Source organism: Nuphar pumila, chromosome 12 (genome assembly GCF_984573655.1).
Source record: "Nuphar pumila chromosome 12, dmNupPumi1.hap1.1, whole genome shotgun sequence".
Lineage (NCBI taxonomy): Eukaryota > Viridiplantae > Streptophyta > Magnoliopsida > Nymphaeales > Nymphaeaceae > Nuphar > Nuphar pumila.
In genome coordinates, this window is record NC_143260.1 from 107,621,461 (window position 1) to 107,640,599 (window position 19,139).

At 32.3% G+C, this 19,139-nt stretch overlaps 1 protein-coding gene across 3 annotated transcripts in view; it reads left to right on the forward strand.

Annotated features, from left to right (window-relative positions):
* LOC149821517 (arginyl-tRNA--protein transferase 2-like) overlaps positions 1–18,881 on the forward strand; it is a 45,771-nt gene extending 26,890 nt beyond the window's left edge. For 2 of the 3 annotated variants that reach the window (XM_089983324.1, XM_089983326.1), the window contains 2 exons: positions 17,566–17,896; positions 18,099–18,881. In XM_089983324.1, the coding sequence (XP_089839450.1) occupies positions 17,566–17,896; positions 18,099–18,221 (454 nt within the window). In that variant the 3' untranslated portion in view covers positions 18,222–18,881. The remainder of the gene's footprint in view (positions 1–17,565; positions 17,897–18,098) is intronic. The other variant, XM_089983325.1, reaches the window with a different exon arrangement.
* The last annotated feature ends 258 nt before the right edge of the window (positions 18,882–19,139 follow it).

Consider the following 19,139-nt stretch of genomic DNA (forward strand, 5'->3'; position numbering starts at 1 on the left):
TCTTTCTTTTTTCTTTCTCTCTTTCTTTTTCTTTTTTTCTTTTTTTTTTTCTTTCTTTTTTTCTTTCTTTTTCTTCTTTTCTTTCTTTCTTTCTTTCTTTTCTTTCTTTTTTTTCTTTGTTGCGATATTTATCTGGGCCTCAAGGCGAGGCACGCTATTTGCACCTTGAGGCGCGTTTTTGATAACTATGGTTTCACCTAACCGCCCATAAAGTGTGGACAATGCAGGATTTTGATGTTGCAGGCCATGTTTGGTAAATCTGACATTCCAGATGTGCTCAGCATGTTCCATTTGCCAGGAATCGATTGTTGGATCATGTTTTTTCAACAAAAATATGATTTTATGAGTCTTTAATTTTATGAAAATTCTGTCATTGATTTTTGAAGCCTAATAAAAACCTCCTCACATGTCATATGAGGGTGATCCAAAAGTCTATTTCTACTAAAAAGAGCATATAGATCACATCTATAAGGTTTGATTATAAAAAAAGAACAAAAAATTGCAAATTAAGACTGTCTGCACCATTATTATTCCGATTAGGAGGAACCAATCATTATATATATATATATATATATATATATATATATATATATAGTCACAGATATCGGCGATATTTTGAAAATATCGCGATATTACCGCTGTAAACTTAGCAAACAATAATATAGGTAAAATATTGCGATATTTTGAAAATATTGCCAATTTGATAATATCGCAATATTATCAATTAATTTTACTGTTTTTATTTATTTTTTACATTTTAAATATGTTTTTCTTCTTTTACATTTTTAAATTTTTTCTTTTATTATTTATGTATTTTTTGTCTAAACATGAAATTTTCTTCCTTATTTTTGTTATTTTTTATAGTTTTTAAGCCCCTAGATTTTCCCAAGATTTATCACCAAACCTATAATATCACAAGAAATAGCCTCGCCAAGATATAGCTTATACCAATATTTGTGACTGAGTGAGGGATGCAACCAACTCTATGTGGGAATCAATGATATCATTTGGGTACTAATGTCCAGATTCAATCTGATTGAGTGGTCCGGATGATGGCATAACTGCTCCATGTACACAGGTATAGTTGATTATCTTCCACCTTCATATAGTCATATGTGTCATAGCTACAAATATTGGCAATATTTTGAGTTTATTACGAAAAGATGTGGTACTTTTCATAACCAAAAGATATATGTATAGATTGCAACATACTCAATATGACCATAATTTCCTTTATAGTGATAGGATCTTTTGAAATGTACATTGGGACTTGGCAGATGACGCCACACCCTTCAGCGGTGGTAAGGTGGGCCCCCTTCCTTCTCCCCTCGATATTGGATAAAATGGTTTTAAAAAGCCTAACATTTAAATAAGAAAAAACTTATATATTATATGCCTCTTTATATCCTGTAATGAAATAACGGAAAATACAAAAACAATACCACTAATGGCTTTACAAGATTATGATCACAAAAGTGCATAAGCACAAACCAATGCCATTAAGGACTTACAAGATCAGAACACAGTGTGCACAAACACAAGTCCACTGTAAGACAACAATAGCCATCAAGGGGCAACAACACAAGCACTAAGTGCATATAAAACATTAAGGAACTAAATAGAAAAACACAAAATATAAAAAATATTTATCTTTATTGAGCATAAATGCACTAAGAGAGGCTATTGGGAGCTTCCAAGGAGTCACTGGGAGCTCCCAACGACTCTTTGGGGGAATGCCTAAAGCGCCTTTGGTCTTTTAGGAAAAGGACCCAGAATAAAATAAAAAAATAAGACTGTCCCTAGAGGACAAATTCTATTACAAGGGGAAAAGACCAAAATACCCCTGAAAATAACAAAAAATAAAAGAGTAAAAAATATACTATATATATGAATATATATAAGTATATATACACATATATTTTAACACCCTACAACAAAGATTCAATGGGAAGGGTCCAAGTCTTCAAGTGTCTTCAATAGAAATCTCCATCTTTATAACATATTAGAGAGTTTTGCAAATACAAGGCTTCAAATGTCTTTTATTGGTGATCATCCCCAATCACCTTCATCGGCAATCTTCATCTTCATGATGCATCAAAGATATTCCTTTCTCAATCCATCGCATCTTTAATAACCTATAGAGAAAACAAAACAAAGGTCCCAACTATAAAAAAATGTATTCTAACAAAATAGTTACGAAGTTTCAAAACAAATATATATATATATATATATATATATATATATATATATATTGAACAAGAATCACTCAAGGAAATTTTTTTAAGCAAAGTAGTGATAATTTTTAAAAATATTAGATAACTATTAAGAAAGATATGAGGAGCATACCTCAAAAGAGAAATTTTTATGAAATCAAATTTAGACAATTATAGACTCAAAATCAACATATTTTTCAAGAAAACATAAGTATTAATCATAAGGGAACTTAATCACCAAAAAAGACCATATCAATTATCAAGAAGAGATAAACAATGATGTATTAATAATAATACAAATTTTTAAAAAAAACTCTTCAACTAAACCAAATCATCAATGCATATAAAGTATAACACTAAAAAAAAGAACCCTCAAGAAAAGATAGTTAATTAAATTTATGCATGCAATAATGTGAACAAGATAATCAATATGAAATACACATATATCCAACATGCAATTAAAACATATTTAATGCACATAAGCCAACAATAAAAATAGCCATTTTTATTAATAAAATGCATGATTTTAATGTAACTAATCAAATAGCCTTCAATTACAAACAAAAGTGTCCACCAATATGAAGTGGACAACACACAAGTGTTTTCGTAAGGAACACACTCTCAACACCCACAAAGAGGCACATGCAAGAAGGCTCACAATATAAAGAATAAAATTTTATTAAATAAATTTTTATCCATAAACATCTTTCGTACAAGGAAAAAGTAGTAAAAGATTAGAAATTTCAAGGAGAGATTTTAAAAAAAAACTATATAACAAAGAGAATGATATTTGCAAATCAGCACTAATTTGCGAAAAATATGAAGGGATTTAAATTCTCACAAATATCAAAAAGTGATATTTTGCAAATTTCAACAATAGTTTGACCACCACAAACAATCACCTCCTAGGCCTCTAAACCTCAAACATCAAGTGTATCAACGATTAGAACAAGAGCATAATCATCATGCCACTAAAGGGCCTAAGACACACATGAAGGTGTGTATAAACATATCTTGTCTACATATAATGACACTAAAAAATCAAGTATATCAACAACTAGATTAAGAGTGTAATGTCAACCAATGTTGTGAAAAGCGTTGAGGTGTAGCGAGGTGCTCCACCAAAAACCGAGGCGAAGTGTAAGCCTCAATTTTTTTGAAAACTTTAAAAAAATTATAAAAAATATCTAAAAATACAAATAAATAAAGAAATGCTTTATTAATAAAATAACCAATAAGAAATAGAAAATCTCAAATAAGTACTAAAAAATATGAGATTAACATATAAAAGTAACTAAAAACTGATTATATAATTGGAAAATATACGAGATTAACCAAAAGAAGTTAAAATATACTAAGAAACTTATTATATAACCGAAATAACTGGAAAATATATGAGATTAACCTACAAAAGTTAAAATATATGAGATTATTCTAAAAAATATGAGATTAACATATAAAAGTAACTAAAAAAATGATTACATAACTGGAAAATATATGCGATTAACCAATTAAAGAAAAAATATACTAAGAAACCGTTTACATAACTGGAAAATATATGAGATTAACCAACAAAAGTTAAAATATATAAGATTATTCTAAAAAATATGAGATTAACATATAAAAGTAACTAAAAATTAAAAAACTGATTACATAACTGGAAAATATATGAGATTAACCAACAAAAGTTAAAATATACTAAGAACTGATTACATAACTGAAATAACTGGAAAATATATGAGATTAACCTACAAAAGTTAAAATATATGAGATTATTCTAAAAAATATGAGATTAACATATAAAAGTAACTAAAAACTGATTACATAATTGGAAAATATATGAGATAAACCAACAAAAGTTAAAATATACTAAGAAACTGATTACATAACTGAAATAACTGAAAAATATATGAGATTAACCAACAAAAGTTAAAATATAGTAATATACTAAAAAACTGATTACATAACTGAAATAATTGGAAAATATATGAGATTAACCTACAAAATTCTTTTTGATTACTTCTCAGAAGTCTTGTAATTTTTTTTTGCGCCTCAGGCTTATGTCTTGAGGCACAGAGGGCCGCACCTCAAGGCGAGGCGTGCCTTTTGCGTCTCAAGGCGCGTTTTTGATAACACTGATGTCAACAATAGGCTAAAATTACACACGAATGCGTGAATAAACATCTCGTGTCTACATATAATGACACTCAAAAAGTCAAGTGTATCCGCGACTAGATCAAGAGTATAATGCCAACAATGAGTTAAAATCACACACGAATGTATGAATAAACATCTCTTGTCTACATATAATGACACTAAAGAATCAAGTGTATCAGCGACTAGATCAAGAATATAATCACAATGCCAACAATGAGCTAAAACATACATGAAGGTGTGAACAAACATCTCTTGTCTATATATAATGATACTTAGATAAGAGACATAATATGAGGAAACACAAAAGGTAAGAAAACTTATAATGTTAAGACACGAATGTGATCAATAAAATGATCAATTTTAAACATCTTTCGAAACACCATTGTTTCAAAAATAGATAAACACACTCAGGTCCATAATAACAATGGCCATACAACAAATGAGTGATATAACACACTCAGGTCCAGGTCCAGAGATCAAATAAATGTCAGTTAGAGCCAAACTATAAGTTGACAATCTAAACAGATATAAAACTAGGTGCATACAACTCACCCCAACATCTCTGAATAAAAAATAACAAGGCCAAGAGAAATGATGCATCATATAAAATTTTGTGATGGACTCAACAAATGCCATAAGAAGGCAATAAATACTCAAGGAAATCATTTTCCAAACAAGTGAGTTCAAATATAAGAACCGATTTGAAAAAAAAAGTTTCAAACCAAATCCAATATCGATAGATGAAAAACTTGGACTTAATATAGTGCAATCATATGCACGTGCAATCATAAGCATCATTAATATAAGCAAGCTATATAGAGAGATAGCTCAATCTAGATTACAAGTCTACTATGAGACGATTAATGCCATTAAATAGGACCAAAACATATATAGAGATTTTCAAAGAACCATATAAAAAAACCAAGTGCATACACAAATACAATTAATCATGGATTATCACAAAGAGATCAAAAGAACTCGTGTATATGCAATAATCTAAATAACTTAAATCCACATATCTTATTACAAAAGACATGCATAGGAACAAATTTAAGCATATATGCAAGTGATAAATTTAAGGCACTAAGGGCACACTATAAAAATTTATATTTTATAAATAACAAGTGTGCAATGAATCAAGAGTCTTTAATCAAGAATACACATGTCAACCAAAGATCTAAGTGGTGGACAAACACATCCATCAATAATGAACAAGTACTAAAGTGAACCATGAGAGAAATACATATAAATCCCATAAAAACACAAAATTTTCTCATGATTCTCAACTTAATATTTTATTAAAAACTAAGTATTCCACACAATTTTTAAACCACATGCAAAGCATGTAAAATAATGTCATGAGACTAATAACATAATCATAAGTACCACAAAAGGATCAACAATATAAACAACTAATATCATAACTATTGTCCCACAAAAGACCCATAAAAGACATTTATTAAAGTGAATGACTTTTCATAAGAAATTATGCTCAATACTTTATACACGAATAAACAATTTTATTCATCATGTAAGGCAATCATAAGTGCATAAGGATCAAATATCAATAAAAATTATTTTATAACCTAGATCATAATTTTTAACACTTCCTATGCTACTTTTAATATACCAAGAGTAAAGAGAAATATTAAACACAAGTTCAAGCAAAATTTCATAAAATTATACTTGTGAAATACACACATCATTATTTTGAAATATCCCAACTTATTTTAAAATATATAACAATTTATCAAAAAGGAACAAAACCAAGTTGAACAATACAAACATGATTTGACATTTATAATCATGACTTGTTCAATTAAAACATCTAAATGCCAACAATACATGCTCAAGCATATACGATTGTATGCATATATCTATATCAAATAAAGCAAATTTTGAAAAATTAAGATTCAAACATGATTTCAAAACATACATGTCTAATTTCTTAAAAATAAACAAATAAGCCTTATAAAATATTTAATAAAAAACAAGTCCAACAATGATTAAGCATAAAGATTTAAAAGATGTATTGTGTGATTCTTTTTTTTTAAACATAGATGTGTTTTCTATGTTCTCGTAAGGTTTTTCTATTATCATGTGAATGTGTTATTTCATGTATGTTTGAGTAACATTGTTATATACCTCAAATAGTCTTTATTGAATAGCATAAGCATGACTTGTTATCATGTACTCAATTTTTTTTTGCTTATCTTAGTGGTTTCTTTCTTGAGTATTGATATTTATATCATTCTTGGATATTGTATTTTCATTGCATTGTGAGAAAAATCTCTTGTTTAATGCGATTATATATGGGTGTGTAATTATGTAATTAAAATCTCTATGGCTCTTTGAGAACGTTTTATCAATAATGTCAACATTTTTATGTTTATGTATAGCTCTTAGTTGGCTCCTAGTGGTTTTGTATTTATGTGATATTGCATTTGGCTCTTTTGAATCTCTATATGTTTCCTTCAATTGCCTCGTAATAGATTTAGATCTAAAGATTATATATGTTATTCTTGTCTATTTAGTGAGGTTTATTGGATCTGTTGTATGAGATGTGCCTTAGTTCACGTGTTTATTGAGTAATGGACTTATGATCCTTTTAAAGATTCTCAAGCACCGTATTTGCATGCTTATTTACTTATTCAAATTTGTAAAAATTGTCATAAGACATCCTATGTTGCATTGCATGTGATTGCATGATTGACATATTGTTTGTGCATCTAATTGCACTAAATCTTATGATAAGGTTTTTATCTAACTTTACTGGATTTGATTTGAAATTTGTTTTTTTCAAATTGGTTATTTGATATGAACTCACTTATTTGGAAATTGATTTCTATGAGTATTTATTGCCTTCTTATAGCATTGATTTTGTCAATCACAAAATTTTATATATGATGTATCATCTTTCTTGGCCTTGTTGTTGGGTTAGGGTTAGCCGTTGAGGTGAGTTATGTGTGCACCTTAAATCATCTTATCAATTTGCAATTATCGAAGTTTATGAGTGTCGTGTTGACACCAGTCTTGGATCTGATTGATAGTTGATTAACCTCTGAATCCATGTATGTTTTTGTTGATTCAGAGATGATGTTGGAGTGAGTTGTGTGCATCTCGTTTTATGTCAGTTTAGATTATCAACTTATGGTTTGGTTTTAACTAACAGTTGTTTGATCTCTGAATCTGAGTGTGTTGTATCATTGATTTGTTGTGTGACCATTGTTTTTATGAATGCTTATAACTCTGTTTATCTGCGATGACTATTTATTTTTGAAACCATGGTGCTTCTAAAGATAGTTAAAATTGATATTCTTATTGATAATATTAGTGTGTTTTTATTACAATCTCTCTTACCTTTTGTGTTTTCTCGTATTATGTCTCTTATCTAAGTGTCATTATATGTAGACAAGAGATGTTTGTTCACACCTTTGTGTGTGTTTTTAGCCCATTGTTGTCATTGTGATTATACTCTTGATCTAGTCACCGATAAACTTGATTTTTTAGTATCATTATAGGTAGACAAGAGATGTTTATTCATACCTTCGTGTGCGATTTCAGCCTATTGTTGACATTATACTCTTGATCTAGTCGCTGATACACTTGATTTTTTAGTGTCATTATATGTAAACAAGAGATGTTTATTCACACATGTTAAAATATGTATTCGTGTATATATATATATATATATATATATATATATATATATATATATATATTACCCGATAGGGGTATTTATGACTTTTCACATAGTTGTTTTATAAAACAACTATATTTCTTTTAAATTAGGTTTTTTAATTCTTTTTATTTTTTCTTTTTCTTTTTCTTATTTTTGTAAAAACCAAAAAGAGGCCCCACCATAGAGTCGTTGGGGGCTCCCAACGACTCCATGGGAGCCCCCTTTTGGGCTCTTCTTTTGAGGCTCTTGGCCCTCCTTTTTACCTTGATTCTTTGTATAAATAAGGGTGACCGCCTTTGTATATTTTCATGCTTGAGAGCTCTCTCTCTATCAATAAAGAGGCTTTTATATTTAGTGCCTTTCTCAAGGCTTGTGTATGTATTGTCCCTTAGTGGACTTGGCTATTGTCTCTTTTGTTTGTACATTGTAGGACATTATAAGTGCTTATAACACTCTTTATATTTCCGCATATCTCATTACATGGTATTAGAGCTACTCGGTTCTTAGAGGAAGAAGTGTTCTACGTATACTTCTCATCTATTGTCTCCCTTCTCACTTTTTGGTGGCATTATGGAAGCAAAAATCGACCTATTCTTCAAACTCAATGGAAAGAACTACGTGATGTGGGCATCGACAATGGAGAACCTCAAAGGCAAGAAACTTTGGGGGTATGTTATGGGTTCCATTCCGGAACCTAGATTGGAGCTTACAAAGATCGAAGGTGGACAAGAAAAGGCTCTTGAGGGAGATGCTCGCCTCAAAGCCATTGAAAATCATCAAAAGGAAGTTGAAGATTGGGAAAACAATGATGCAAAAATCCTTGCTTGGTTCATGAACAACGTCGAACTCAAGGTATGTGCTAATATAGCTAAATTTCGTCAGGCCAATGAGGCTTGGTTTTTTATGAAGGGTATGTATACCCAAAAGGATCTTGCAAGAGCATATTTTTTGCAAGAAAAAATTAGAACCACCAAACAAGGTGATTCAAGTACTCAAGACTACTATAGTGTTTTAAACCCACTATGGGATGAGTTGACTCTTTTAGAGCCAAAATGGGTTGCTATGGAAGATGTCGAATTAAGACAAAAGCAAATGGAACAAGATCGATTGTTCCAATTCTTATTTGGGCTACATCCCGAATTTGAGCAAGTGAGGTCATCACTTCTCCATAGATCCATCTTTCCTCCAATAGAGGATGCTATTGCCGAAATCACTCAAGAAGAAACAAGGCTTGGCATGAGTAAGAATGTTGATGAAGTGCTTGCCATTTCCAAACCCGACAATAATGTAAAAACCTATAAACCCCTCACTTTGGTAAACAAGGAAACTACAATAGAAGAAGAAAAATGATTGTATGTCATCATTGCTATGAGCCGGGTCACATTAAACTCTCTTGCCCAAAGCTCAATGAAACTTTCAAGCCTAAGGTGGTCTCTCTTGAAGAATCTACCACCAAAGAAGATGAAGGCAAGAATCATGACCTCAAAGAGACCCTTGGTCAAATATCCATGGCTCTTCAACAAATCCTTAAAGCTACTTCCTCCACATCGGGTGCAACCATTGCGTCTACATCATCATCCAGTACATACTCTTGAATCTTAGACTTCGGAGCATCTTTTCATATGACCCCTCATAAAAATGCTTTAGTCGATGTTTGCACCAATTCAAAATGCTCTTGTGTTTCTATGGCCGATGGAACTTTTTTGAAAATTTCTAGTATTGGAACTCTAAACTCAAAAAATTCTCAAAATCTTTTTGTTCCAAAAGTTAGAGTTGTTCCAAAATTAAATTTAAACCTTTTTTTCGGTCTCCCAAATTGCCGACCATGGATGTGAAATATCTTTCTCATCTAATGGTTGCTTTGGGTAGGATCTCCGGTTCGGGAAGCGGATTGGGCAAGGCTATAGGAAGGGGGACCTCTAGTATATGGATCATCTAAACCTTCCTACAAACTATTTTTGTTCTTATGTACAAGAGAAAAGTATTGAAACTTGGCATAAAAGGCTTGGTCATCCAAGCTATTCAAAAATGTATCTTTTTCCATTTGGAAACAAATTTTGTAAGGAAAAAGACATTAATTGCAAAAATTGTATTTTTGAAAAAATGAAGTCTATTCCTTTTCCAACTAGAACATTTCTTTCTTCAAGACCCTTTGAATTGGTGCACTCAGATGTTTGGGGTCCATCTCCGGTTATGTCTAAAGGGGGTTACTCTTACTATGTCACTTTCATCGATGACTTTACTCGATATGTTTGGATCTATTTCCTTAGTCATAAATCAGAAGTATTTTCCTTCTTCAAAGAATTTCATATAAAAATTCAAAACCAATTTCAAAGTAATATATCCACTTTGAGAACCGATTCCGGTGGTGAATACGTGTCTAATGAATTCCAAAATTATTTAACACAAAATGGAATTTGTCACAAAAAATCATGCCCTAGAACTCCACAACAAAACGGACTAGCAGAAAGAAAGCATAGGCATATTGTAGAAACCGCTAGAACATTGCTTGTCTCTAGAAATATTTCAAAAAAAATTTGGGCCGAAGCCGTCCTAACCTCAACATACCTAATTAATAGAATGACTTCTTCAAAATTAAAGAATGCTTCTTTTTATGAAGAACTTTTTAAATTCTCACCCGATTTTAATCGCCTTCGCATCTTTGGTTGTAAATGCTTTGTTCCCTTACTTAAGAGAGATAAGTTGTCTCTAAAGGCAATTGAATGTGCTTTTCTAGGTTATGGGAAAAATAAAAAAGGTTATAGGTGTTTTGATTTAAAAAATAACAAGTTTTATGTTTCAAAAGATGTAACTTTCTTAAAAGATGAGAATGGTTTTGAAAAAATGAAAAAATCACATGAAATTGATTATATGTTTTTACATGATCTTATTGATGACATAAATGATGATTCTATGGATCATCTTGAAAATATAGAGGACACTTATGAAGTCTCCAATTTTGATGTGTCACCACCAAGTGATGGTACTAGTAATGAAAATATTAATGTTTACACCCGAAGAGATAAAAAAAGGTCTATTAGTGCCTTAGAAAAATTCTCTCAAATTTCCAAATCTTCAGAAGAGCCCCCTCATTAGGCACTCTTCTAGAGAATCAATACCACCCAATAGGTTTGTATCCTATGAGTCTTTAACAACCAATTATCGGGCATGTTTAATAACTTTACATTCATATTATGAATCGGCTCATTTTAATCAAAGCTAAGACTCTACTGCATTGGGTTGAAGCAATGAAAATAAAATTAGATGCGCTAAAAAAGGCTAATACTTGGAAAATAGTCAAACTCCCTCCACATAAAAAACCTATTGGATGTCGCTGAGTCTTTAAAGTTAAAACTAAAAGCGATGGATCCCTAGAAAGATATAAAGCCAGGTTAGTAGCGAAGAGATATTCGCAAGAATATGCAATTGACTATGAGGAAACATTCGCTCCTGTAGCCCAAATGACTAGCTTAGAACTCTAATAGGTGTTGCATCAACCAAAAAATGACCTATATATCAACTCAATGTGAAAAATGCATTTCTAAATGAGAATTTAAATGAAGAAGTATATATGGATCCACCACCCAGAATTAATATTGGACACGGCCAAACCCTTAAACTTTTAAAATCCTTATATGGTCTTAAACAAGCCCCCAAGGCAGGCTTGGTATGATCGTTTTAGTGATATCATAGTTAAATTAGGATTTCATTCCTGTTATACTGACATTGCTCTCTTTGTTAAAAGTGCAGGTACTAGTATTGTTGTCTTATTATTTTATGTTGATGACATGATTATCACTGGGAATGATCAAAATAGTATTGTTGATGTTAAAAACATGTTAAAAAATAATTTTGACATGTCTGATTTAGGCTTCCTTAGATATTTTCTTGGCATTGAAGTCACATATTCTCCTCGATGATATATTTTGTCACAGATGAAGCTTGCTGCAGATATATATACTAAGTCTGACATTTCAGATGATAAAAAGGTAGAGACTTCAGAGGTCATTAATGCCAAATTAAGGTTGGAGGACGGGGTTCTTCTGAAAGATCCCACACCCTACAGACAACTCATTGAATCTCTCACTTACCTGACCATCACCAGACTAGACATCGCTCATGCGGTTCACTCTGCAAGCCAATTTCAGCATGCTCCTACAACTGTGCATACGAGCGTCGTGCTTCGAATCATCCGATACATCAAAAACACCATAAATAAAGGGCTATTTCTATCATTTCCTTTCTTAAATCTTCTTGCTTATACTGATGCCGATTGGGGAGGTAACCCTAATGATAGAATCTCAACTACCGGTTTTTGTGTTTTTTTAGGAGATTCCTTAATTGCTTGGAGATGCAAGAAGCAACAAAAAATCTCGCTATCTTCTACTGAAGCTGAATACCTGGATATGACAACCACAACAATGAAACTAGTTTGGCTTCGCAGTATTCTCAAAGACATGGGGGTTGATATTGCTGGAGCTTTAAAGTTATGCTGTGACAATAAGAGTGCCATCTATATTGCAAGAATCACACCTTCCATGAGCGCACCAAACATATCGAGATGGACTGTCATTATGTTCGGGATGAATATTTACGAGGAACAATTACTTTTCTATATGTCACTTCAGAATATCAGTTGGCGGACTTCTTTACTAAAGCCCTTCCTGCTCCTCGCTTCATGTTTCTTCTTGTCAAACTTTTCGTCATCTCCCTATAAAGTTTGAGGGGGGGATTAAAATATATATATATATATATATATATATATAAAATACCCGATAGGGGTATTTATGACTTTTCACATAGTTGTTTTATAAAACAACTATATTTCTTTTAAATTAGGTTTTTTTAATTCTTTTTATTTTTAATTTTTTTATTTTTGTAATAGCCAAAAAGGGCCCCACCATAGAGTCGTTGGGGCCCCCAACGACTCCATGGGAGGCCCCTTTTGGGCTCTTCTTTTGAGGTTCTTGGCTTCCTTTTTACCTTGATTCTTTGTATAAATAGGGGTGACCCCTTTTGTATATTTTCATGCTTGAGAGCTCTCTCTCTCTCAATAAAGAGGCTTTTATATTTAGTGCCTTTCTCACGACTTGTGTATGTATTGTCCCTTAGTGGACTTGGCTATTGTCTCTTTTGTTTGTCCATTGTAGGACATTGTAAGTGCTTATAACACTCTTTATATTTCCGCATATCTCATTACAACACATTTGTGTGTGATTTTAGCTTGTTGTTGGCATTATACTCTTGATCTAGTTGCGAATACACTTGATTTTTTAGTGTCATTATATGTAGACAAGAGATGTCTATTCATGCATTCGTGTGTGATTTTAGCCTATTATTGACATTATACTCTTGATCTAGTCGTTGATACACTTGATTTTTTAGTGTCATTATATATAGATAATATATGTTTATACACACCTTCGTGTGTGTCTTTGACCCTTTAGTGGCATGATGATTATGCTCTTGTTTTAGTCAAAGATACACTTGATGTTTGAGGTTTGTAGCATGGTTGCTAGTCGAGGAAGCAGGAGCGGGAAGCGATATAGGAAGCGGGAAGCGAGGCACTTTCAAAATTTTAAGAAGCGGAAAGTGTGGGACGACTTAGAACCGAATCAGGATCGTCTCAGAAGCGACCTAGGAAGCGAGGGAGAAGTGAGAAAAGGAAAAAATAAAAAATAAAAAATAAAAAAAATGAACCATAAACAGGGAAGCGAGCCAAGTGACAAAAACTAGCAAATAAAAGTAAACACAATATATATGCTACGACATCTCTGTTCCAACTCTGACTCATCCCCCCAGTGATTAAATGTTCACTTTCCCAGTAATACCAACCTCATCAAAGTGGCTCTATTTTTATAGCACCAATTGACCTAAGATACAAGTTCAAGCATTACAAGAAAATGAAGTGGGGTCATGTTATTTGTGAATGATCGATATGCAGAGTACATCAAACCTTGTGGTAATTCCCTAGTCATTGAAGAGTATGCCTTAAGCTAGGATCCCCAGTCTACAACTAAAGAATACCTGAATGGTTCACCTTAACAAGTATGGATCACCACTTACTCCTGCTATAAGGGTTGTTTCAACTAATAGAAAAGGATTTTGATTAGGTTTTTAACTTTAATCAAGTAATCAATGCTTAGAAATGATCATATATCAGCTCAACCTGCTCTTGACTTTATGCATCTACTTCCTAGTAGTCTGCTATCAGCTAAACTCTCATCCATATGAATGCAATACCAATCTTGCTCCTGCTCACTACACAGAGAGTAAGAGTTCACTCAAAGAATAATTTTCACAAATACTAGAAGAAAGAGGGGGAAGCGAGGGGAAGTGCGCTTCCCATAAAAGGGAAACACGCTTCCCATTTTTGGGAAGCGCACTTCCAAAAAAAAAAATTGCGCTTCCCAGTGCGTTTCGAAAGCGTGACGTTTCACGCTTCAGAAACGTGCTTCGGGGAAGCGTGCTTCCCCCACTTGCCTAGGCGTTTCCTGTAACTCTGGTTTGGAGGCATAGGTGATTGCTTGTGGTGGTCAAACTAGTGTTTTTTAATTTGCAAAATTAATTCATTATGATGTATGAGATTTTGAAAATCTCTTCGAAATTTTTTTAAACTCATTTTACTCTTTTATGAGAAATGGTTGTTGAAATATTTTCATGGATTTTGTATTATATATGCTTTAGTTGCATGAGTTATTTCATAATTAATTGTTTTACATAATTTGCATAAGGTTATGTTTTTCAAAGAATATATTCAATAAACAAATATATATTCTTTTTTACTTGTGTTGCCCTTTGTTGGCTCTTTGTATTGTCCCTTAATGGATTTGTGCTTATGTACTTTTGTGCTTGTGTTGTGCCTTTGTGTCTTTGTGTTGTCAATGCTTAGACTTGTATGTGCTTTTGCACTTTGTTTTTGTAATTTCGCATATTTCATTACATGCTTTTCTAAGCATTTCATTAGTGAAATCTGCATATGTCCATAGTGGCTATTGTGTGCATTTGGATGCTCTTGAAATTATTCTCACTTTGTATTCCTTTTTGGTAAATTGGTGCTTGTGCATTTCTATTGTATTTGTGTGGATTCTCATTGAAATCCCTTTTTGTATTTTTGTTTGTTTTGAAGCATGTGCCCTTGAAAGTTTGTTTATTGTTATCAATTACGATTGGTCAATAAGTAACTTTTTTAGGTGCATAACCGATATTGCTTCAAAAATGTAATTGATCTTTGTGTATTTGACTTTTCATAATTAAATGATAAAAATCGTTTCTTGTATCTTTCGCTATATAAAAATATGTTGGGATTTAAATTCTTTTGTGAGTTATTTCGTCATGGTATTGATGATTGAAAAATTCATATTACAGGTCTATTATGCATTAATGTGATAAATATGTATGTATTGAATAATGCATGTTTTCATGAATGTTTAAAGTAATGAATGAGTTATGATTTCATCTTTGAGATATTTTGTGCATGCATTTCTCTTTTTGATAAAATGTAATTATGTTTTCTTATAAATTAAAACTTTTGATTATCTATTAAGTTGAGTTTGTCAATGACTATCATGTTTGAAGTTAATGATTGTTCAAAATCAATTCTTTAAATTATTTTGAAAATGTTAAATTGAATTATTAAATACTTTTTACATATTGTGTGTTTGTGTGCATGACCATCCTCTCTCCATAATTTATACAAGTATAATTATTTCATGTTAGATTGCTCTTGTTAGATCTTCTTGCAGGTTTCTTTTTAAGCATTGGTGATATTGAAGATCCTCTCTGTAATGGAGCGTATGATTGAATACCCTTTAAAGAAGCACAAAATTGATGAACTTTATGAAGTCTATGAAGACATTTTATGTAATGAGGTTTTTCTTTGCAATTTCAAACTTGCAGTGTCACTGTAAGTTTGAGCGGGGTGCTAAGATGGATGTAATCTTATATGTATATATATACGTATGTATATGTATTAATATAATATCTTCATATATTTATATATTATAGTTATATATGTATGTATACGTATATACATAATATACATAATATATATTATTTATATAATATATATTATATATAATAGTCAACTTGGTTGACTAAGTCAACCAAAGTTACTTCGTATAAATGTTGGAGAGGGTCCAACAGTTATATTTCTAGCAATTGGTTCCTCTCTAACGGCTAGAAGGGTTCTCCTTCCCTATAAATAGGGGTGTGTGTGCACTGTAAAGTGAGAGTGATGGGTAGATTTATAGGTTTTGAGTGTTTTGAGTGTTGTAGTGAGGCTCTTTTGTAATTTTCTATTTCTTTTGTATTATTTGAATTTCATACTTATAAAATTATTTATTTTTAAGTCTCGTGTTCTATGGGCATTTTCATTATAAATGAGTGCTTAAGATCGTAAGACATATTCCGGAGTGCATTGGGATTCATACCATTTTGTAACAACATACCGGGTCTATATTTTCCTTGAATCCAAACCACACAACGATCATTAATCCTTCACAAAGCACTAACTATTTCTTGGCTCTGATACCATGTAATGAAATAGCGAAAAATACAAAAACAATGCCACTAAGTGCTTTACAAAATTATGATCACAAAAGTGCATAAGCACAATCCAATGCCATTAAGGACTTACAAGATCACAACACAATCACAAGTCCATTATAAAACAAAACAATAGCCATTTAGAGGCAACAATACAAGCACTAAGTGCATATAAAACATTAAGGAACTAAATAGAAAAACGCAAAATGTAAAAAATATTCATCTTTATAAAGAAACATTATCTATACAAGAGGGGTTCAACCCCTATTTATACACAAAACCACCATTAAGAGAGGTTATTGAGAGTTCTCAAGGAGTCGTTGGGAGCTCCCATCGGTCATAAAAATGACCGTTGAGGAGCCCCCAACGACTCTTTGGTTGAATGCCCAAAGCGCCCTTGGTCTTTTGAGAAAAAGACCAAGAATAAAATAAAAAAATAAAAAATAAAGGACTGTCCCTAGAGGATTACAAGGGGAAAATACCCCTGAAAATAACAAATAAAAAAGAGTAAAAAATATTATATATATATATATATATATATACGAATATGTATATACATATATTTTAACATATCCTTCACACTCCATAGTAGGTTGGATCTTCTTCCTTGTGTATCTATTAAGTAGCCTAGCTAGGATATCAATTGGTTAGACCATCCTAGATCTTCATCCCTTTTAACTTTGTAAGGGTGACTTCCTGTCAACATGTAATTGTTTGATCACGTCTGCAATTAACGCTTTAGTGTCCCTTTAATTGTCTTTTCTTTTAGTTCACATTTCTTTGATAGTAAAATTTAGCTATAATTACTTAATTTTCTTTGTAAAGAGAATACTTTTTTATGCTGAAGTGTGGTTCTAATGTTTAGGGTGTGTTTAATTAGGTTCTATTAAGTGCGTTTTATTTACTTTATTTTCTGATATTTTTCCTAGAAAATGTCTACTAAGTGAAAGACATTGATTATTGCAGATGGGTGTCATTTCATATTTCAAAGCCTTTACTAGATAAAAAGCCTTATGTAATTTTGTCAGATTTTGTTGGCTTGGAAAGGGAGTGCATTTTGCCTTGCCAGACTCAGAGACATTCTATAATACAGCCATGTTTAAGCTCTGGCAAAGACGAAGATGATGCTTTTTCTGATGGAGGTGAGGAATTGGAGGTTGAATTTGATTGCGCTGATACAGGCCCTGATGATGACTCAGATCTGGAGACTGGCAGTGAGTCATTGCTTGATGAAGGGAAGGATGGGGACATCAGCAAGATAAAAATAAGATTGAGCCCCACCTGTCTGCAGTTTAAGGTAATACCGTTGACCCAATTTCATGTTTTAATCTTATTAATTTAGTTAGATGTGTTTTTCTTGATCAGTACACCATTTCCATAAATGCATTGCATCTTGGTGAAAGAAGAATCAATGGGTGGTTTAAGCTGAAGCAAACAAGTTACTGATGCTATCTGAAAACTATGCTGCCACCTAACATTTCTTCTGCATTCATGTGAAGGATCTGGTACAAGCTCTTGGCCCAAACAAGAGATTTATCGACTCGTTAAAAATGCAGCTGCATATATACAAGAGGGTTGTTGGTTCTGCATTATCAGAGCGCATCATCTATTCGCTTGATTAATACTGCCAGTGTCAGTAAAAGCATTTGGTTCATGAAGAAACGGACACTTCTGAAATTTTCTGAAGCCACAGTTTGCCAAAGCTGCATGTGTAGAAGATAGTCTCCAAATTGGCAGTGTAATTGAAGGGGATGTATTAGGAATAATTTCTGAGTTGCTGGTTTCAAACGAAGTATTTTCTACATTCCCGTTGCTTGCTTGGATTCTTGGGAATTTCCTGGAAAGATAAAATCCAGAACTTGGAGGGTGATGCACAAAGATTTTTCTTGAAACACCGGCTGCGTTGTTCTTATGGGCTCCTTATTTATTTAAGATAGCAGTATTCTAGGCTTGAATAAAATAGCTGACAGATGAAGTCACACTCGTAAGTAGTAACTGGGATGTCTCTGATTTATGCCCGTCTGGCTTAAGAGAAGGAAAAAAGAAAAGGAAACAGGTCGCATCATTATTCTATAATCAGCTGTATTTGCTTGAGCAGCAGCTATTAGGGTCCATTTGGATACTCAAGGTAAGATTTTCTCTAACAAGAAATTTTCTTCTGACCTGCATTTCATGCGTTAGCGAAGTTGAAGTTAGCGTAAGTGCAGAAATGCACAAAACAGAACCTATGTTTTGCCACTTTTTTTAGTAAGGCTTTCAATCAACTGGAATTGCTGTTATCATCTTAGGATAGTGATGGGAATTTCTGAACTCATTTATGAGGAACCTCAAATGCCTTCACATTATGTTTCAAGGATCGAGGATTCCGATATGTGATATGCCCGAGATATGTAAAAAACAGGCTCGTCGATTGGAGAGGAAAGGAAAATTGTCTAAATTAATCTTTTAAGCGAACTTCTTGTTAGCCTGGTTGCACCAAGAATCTTTTAATTGTACAGAAACGTGGCTCACAGAAAGCGCGTGCCATGGGAAGAGGAAAA